A 6,000-nucleotide genomic window follows, 5' to 3' on the forward strand; every position below is an offset into this window, starting at 1 on the left:
GTAAATTGGGTGGACTGGAAGAGGAATTGGCCATTTGCTATTCGCCAATCTGCTCTGGTGCGTAAACTCAAATCCAGCCCCTTAACCTCCTGAGCAGAGGCTGTGTGCAGCGATTCCCCTTTTCCATAGAGGTTGTTTGGGAAAATCTTCTCAACGCCTGAGGGTGGTTCTCTCCTGCAACCTTTTTAGATCTGACACTTTCACTTTTCACGTATTCTGTGTAATAACTTGAGGCAATATTTTGCTGGGGTTGTGAGGTTGACCTAATGAAAATGAAAAGTTAACCAAGGATAACTTATTCATTAACCAGATTATTTCAGGCAAAGTTTTCCAGCTAGTTTACCATTGTTAATTTTTAATTTCACCCTATTGGAAAGATGTTAAGGGGCTGGGATCGGTCATAAGCAGCCAAGCAGAATGGACAGTAGGAAATCGCCAGCCCAACTTACTGACCTCATTCCCTTAAGTGCCCATTTTTAAAACTGGGTGTACCTAGACGATGAATATTATTGAGCTATTCATCTGCAGGGAGCCTCACAGGTTCACACTTAAACCTTCCCAGTTGGCTGTGAGCTGGTGTCTGGTGGCATGTTCTCTTGGACACATGATTTGTACAGTGAGAACATGCTATGCCCTCAAAAATAAGCACCTGCTTATTGCTAACATTGGTCTCAATATGGGTGGTGGTGGACTCTGCCTGTGGAACAAGGATTCCTCAGTTTCAAACCTGAGATTACATACAAACATACGAATTAGGAGCAGTAGGCCACTCAGCCCCTTTAGTCTGCTCCGCCATCCAATAAGATTCTGGCTGATCTGATTTTAACCACCTATTCCTGCCGACACCCCCATAACCTTTCACCCCCATGCTTATCAGAAATCTATCTACCTTTTGCCTTAAAGGTATTCAAAGACTCTGCCTCAACCACCTATTGAGGAAGAGAATTCCAAAGTGTCTCAACCCTCTGAGAGAGAAAAAAATCCTCATCCCTGTCCTCAATGGATGACCCCTTATTTTGAAACAGTGATCCTGAGTTCTAGATTCTCCCACAACAGGAAACATCCTTTCCACATTCACCCTGTCAAGACCCCTCAGGATCATTTACATTTCAATCAAGTTGCCTCTTATACTTCTAAACTCCAGCGGATACAAACCTAGCCTGTCCAGCCTCTCCTCATAAGATAAACTACCCATTCCAGGTATTAGTCTAATAAACCTTCTCTGAACTGCTAATGCATTTATATCTTTCCTTAAATAAGGGGACCAATACTGTACACAGTACACCAGATAGTTTCATGAGTGCCTTGTATAACTGAAACATAACCTCACTACCCTATTATTCAATTCTCCTCGCAGTAAATGATAACATTCTATTAGCTTTCCTAATTACCTGCTGTACCTGCATACTAACCTTTTGTGATTCGTGCACTAGGACACCCAGATCCCTCTGCATCTCAGAGCTCTGCAATCTCTCACCATTTAGATAATAAGCTTTTTTTATTCATCCTGCCAAAATGGACAACCTCACATTTTCCTACATTATACTCCAGATTCATGGCTTTTTGTTCAGTAAGGGTATTAAGAGATATGGGACCGAGGTGGACAGGTGAAATGAGGATGGGATCTTATTGAATTGCTTCCTGTTCCAATGAGAAGTTTAAATACTTTCTTTATGTGAAGCAACAGGAAGGAGATGACTAACTCAGTGTTACACTTATCTTGCAGCTCCTCCTCCTGACACAGACATAGACCCCACAGAAAACCTCAAGATTGAAGGTAAATTTCCTGATTATGGTGATGGACATACAACCTTTGTGTATCTGTCTTAACAATGTTGCCATGTTTGATGCTTCTCTGCGTTATGTTCTCTCAATCCTCCTTAAGTTCAAATGCACTTTTAGTATATTCATCATGGCGTACCCTTTCCCTTTCGTTTCATTTTCCAGGGTCTCAGAACTATTGGATTCTTCACCTCTGCTTTCCCTTCAAACTGTAGCTCCAAGAACACAAGCAAAATGTCCCCTTGTGTTCCCTTCTCTTCACACTTACAGTCTTTGTACCTTGGTTCTACACTTTGGGCCTCGTGCCTTCCCTTGGATTTCCTAATTTTCTTGTAGAACTTCCTTGCACCACAGTAGTCCAACTGTTTCCATTTCCAGCGAACCCTGTATGTCTGTGGCCATTTATTCCTCAACCCCTTGTGTTCGCTGACTTATAGTGACTTTCGGCCCATGTTTGGTTTTAAAATTCTCATCCTTGTTTTTGTGAAATGAACAGTGTCCCTATGGCCTCACCTCTTTGTGACCTCCAGCCCTACAACGGTCGGATAGCTCTGCGCTCCTCCAAATCCGCGTATTTGCTACAATCTTGATTTCTGTTGCTCCACCGTTGGCAGCCATGCCTTCAGCTACCTGGGCTCTAAACTCCAGAATTATTTCTAGAGGGAAGGGTTTTTTTTTCTTTCATGGGATGTGGGCCTCACTGGCAAGGCCAACATCTGTTGCCCACCCCTAATTGCCCTTGAACTGAGTGCCTTGCTCAGCCATTTCAGAGGACAATCAAAAGTCAACCACATCGCTTTGGGTCTGGAGTAACATGTAGGCCAGACCAGGTAAGGACAGCAGATTTCCTTCCCTAAAGGGCATTAGTGAACCAGATGGGCTTTTGTGACAATTGATAGTTCCCTGGTCACTATTACTGATATTAGTTTTCAATTCCAGATTATTAATTGAATTTAATTTAAATTGCACCAGCTGCTGTTGTGGGATTTGAACCCCTTATCCCCAGAGCATTAGCCTGGGTCTCTGGATTACAAATCCAGTGACATTACCGCTACATTACCATCTCCCCCAAGTTAATAAAAAAAGTTATGTTAAACTAGGTTCGATCACACTAGGACAGGAGTACTATGTACAGTTCTGGCTGCCATGTTATGAAAAGGATATAGAGGCACTGGGAAAGGTGCAAAGAAGATTTCCAAGGATGATGCCAGAACTTGGAAACCTTCTCGAGGACAATTTGGGATGGGCAAAAAAAGCCAACCATGCTAGTGATGCCCACACCCCAAGAAAGATTTTTTAAAAAACTACCAGAGATGGTTGATTAGTTTTCGTATGGCCCCCCTGAATACTTTGTGATCTGAGAATTTGCACTCCAGGTCTCTTTGCTTTACCCCATTGAGATCTAATTTTCCAAGTAATATGTGATCTTCCTTTTCTTACCAAAATATAATAGCTCACACTTGTCCTATATTGAAATTCATTTGCTAATCATATACCATTCTGCAAATTCGTTAATGTCATCTTGTAATCTGTTACAGTGCCCCTGGGTATTGACTGCCCACTCCAGTATGTTGTCATTCCCAAATCTAGATGTAATTCTTGTTGGTTGTTAAAGATCTGATCTGTTGACCATTTGGCTCCTTTCAGATGATGACTCCTGGGATCTGATCACATGTTTCTGTATGAAGCCATTTGCCGGCAGGCCAATGATTGAATGCAATGAGTGTGGGACCTGGATCCATCTCTCATGCGCTAAAATCAGGAAATCGAATGTTCCTGAGGTTTTCATCTGCCAGAAGTGTAAGGACTCCAAGCAGGACATTAGGAGGTCCAATCGAGCTCGAACGGGGCCCAAGAAACGCTTCAGCGAATGACTAGTTAGAGGCCTGACAATTCTGGCAGGTCGTAGAGACAATCATGCACAATGGGAAATGGAGAAGGTGTTTTGAGAACGTTGTGGGACCAACTCTATCCTGTCTGCTCAGGCGTTGAACATCTGCCTTCTTGACAAAATTCAATGGTGCAGGATTCACCGTACGTTGAATATGTATATAATCCAAGACCTGGAACTATCAGCCTCTTCTGGATCACCCAAGCTCTTCGAAATCTCCTCTTCTTTTGGTAGTAATCTCTTTAAAACCTGTGACTTAGAGACTGGACCAAGACAGTGACCTGTTCCGCACTGTCCTATTTAAAGTAGATCTGTGATTATGAAGCAGGACTTCTAAGTAAAGAGATGCCAGGAAATGCCAGAGATTATTTGTTGCTGTTAGTGTTGACTTTGCCCATTGTTAATGGAACAAGGGGTAATATGTGAATTTTGGTACTTGGCAGAGGACTGCTAGTAAATGAGGTTGGGAATGGGGATAGTTGCGGACAATGGGGATGAGGGACCGAGACACGGCTTCTTTGTCGTAGCAATGCAATTCAAACATGTCCATTGAGCATAAACCTGGCAGAGAAACTTCTCCTGAGCTTTGGTTAGACCACCTTGTACAAGTGAACCAATCACCAAAGATGAAAATGGTCATGTGGGTAGGCTGAGGCCTTGAGTTTGAGAAGTCACTATGCAAAAGTCTAGGTGTAGGTTCCATTAACATGTCACATTGCAGACCTTCGGAAAAGGATGTGGTTCAACATGACACATTTTGTCCCTTTTTATTCCCTGTCCCTCCTATCCTATTAAAAGAATACAATTGTAATTTGAGATTCATTTCCCATTAAGTAATGGAAATGAATCTTTGGTTGTTAGAAGTTTTTCCTGATGCCATTGGTTTCTAGGCAGCTGTTTGTAGAAGGCTTTAATCTCTTCTTTCCCCCATCCTCCCAATCTCCCAATGACCAAATACACGGTACAGTATTGAGCCGTACAGGCAGTTTTGATCCTCAACTTCAAGAGGTTAGGGGGAGGGGAAATCAGCCAGAGGTGCCACACCTTCCCGATTAATGTGCCTGTGTGGATGACAGGCAAAAGCTGGTGTGGACCCCTCCACAATGGGTGTAGTCTGCTCCTGCTTGTTGTGGAGTCTCTCACGTTACACGTACCCATTTGTGTGGGCCGTTTAAAGATTTAACATTGTAGCCAGGCATGAGTCTGTGCCTTGAGCAAAGATGCCAGCCACACAACCCACCAGTGGAGCTGTTGCTAATATGATGGAACATAGACCTAGGGAATTGAAGCTCGAATGCTTGGTTGGTATAATTCAGTTACATGCTGCCTTAATCAACATTTACAACCACAGAAATAAATGTATAGCAATCTCTTATTAAATCCATCTCACTTCACAAACATGTAACAGGGAACAAACACTGAACATTCAGAGCCACTTGAACTGCAGTAACATCCAACCCCAGTTACAGATTCCATCTTTCCAAACTTCAGTTGTCCCTGGACAAAGCACTTTAAGCTGTATAACACTGGGGTACAGTACTGGTGGGGACAGGTCTGTCACTGTATAACACTGGGGTACAGTACTGGTGGGGACAGGTCTGTCACTGTATAACACTGGGGTACAGTACTGGTGGGACGGGTCTGTCACTGTATAACACTGGGGTACAGTACTGGTGGGGACGGGTCTGTCACTGTATAACACTGGGGTACAGTACTGGTGGGGACGGGTCTGTCACTGTATAACACTGGGGTACAGTACTGGTGGGGACAGGTCTGTCACTGTATAACACTGGGATACAGTACTGGTGGGGACAGGTCTGTCACTATAACACTGGGATACAGTACTGGTGGGGACAGGTCTGTCACTGTATAACACTGGGGTACAGTACTGGTGGGGACAGGTCTGTCACTGTATAACACTAGGGTACAGTACTGGTGGGAATAAGCCTGCTACTGGATGGGTGAATGTTTAAAATTGTTAATACAGCTCTGTTCCTCTGAAAGTACTGCCTGGTTCACACTGTAGACCTTTTTCATGAGCTAAGTGTTACGGGCTTTTTAATTTTAACCTAATGCCATTCCTCTAAACATATCTAGTGTTTAACACTGCGAGAGACTAACACCGAACAGCTGATAAGTCTCTCATGACTGCCCTCGGTACCGAGCTTTTACACATGAAGTGTCCTAATTTTGGAAAGTTTTTCTATGTGTCCATTGGCTTCAGTGAGCACAGGAAATCCACCCATGGAAACAGAGTGTTTTTATGCGCGCTACCGTTGGACTTAGTACTTGCAGTGTTTTGATTTGTAATGGCTTTGTTTTTGTGA

The 6,000-nt window shown here is 43.4% G+C and overlaps 1 protein-coding gene across 1 annotated transcript in view; it reads left to right on the top strand.

Annotated features, from left to right (window-relative positions):
* LOC121287813 (PHD finger protein 23A-like) overlaps positions 1–4,029 on the top strand; it is a 67,943-nt gene extending 63,914 nt beyond the window's left edge. Inside the window, exons 5-6 of the mRNA XM_041205749.1 lie at positions 1,727–1,777; positions 3,430–4,029. Of these exons, the coding sequence (XP_041061683.1) occupies positions 1,727–1,777; positions 3,430–3,656 (278 nt within the window). The 3' untranslated portion in view covers positions 3,657–4,029. The remainder of the gene's footprint in view (positions 1–1,726; positions 1,778–3,429) is intronic.
* Positions 4,030–6,000: the final 1,971 nt, after the last annotated feature.

The sequence above is a fragment of the Carcharodon carcharias genome, chromosome 2 (genome assembly GCF_017639515.1).
Source record: "Carcharodon carcharias isolate sCarCar2 chromosome 2, sCarCar2.pri, whole genome shotgun sequence".
Classification (NCBI taxonomy): Eukaryota; Metazoa; Chordata; class Chondrichthyes; order Lamniformes; family Lamnidae; genus Carcharodon; species Carcharodon carcharias.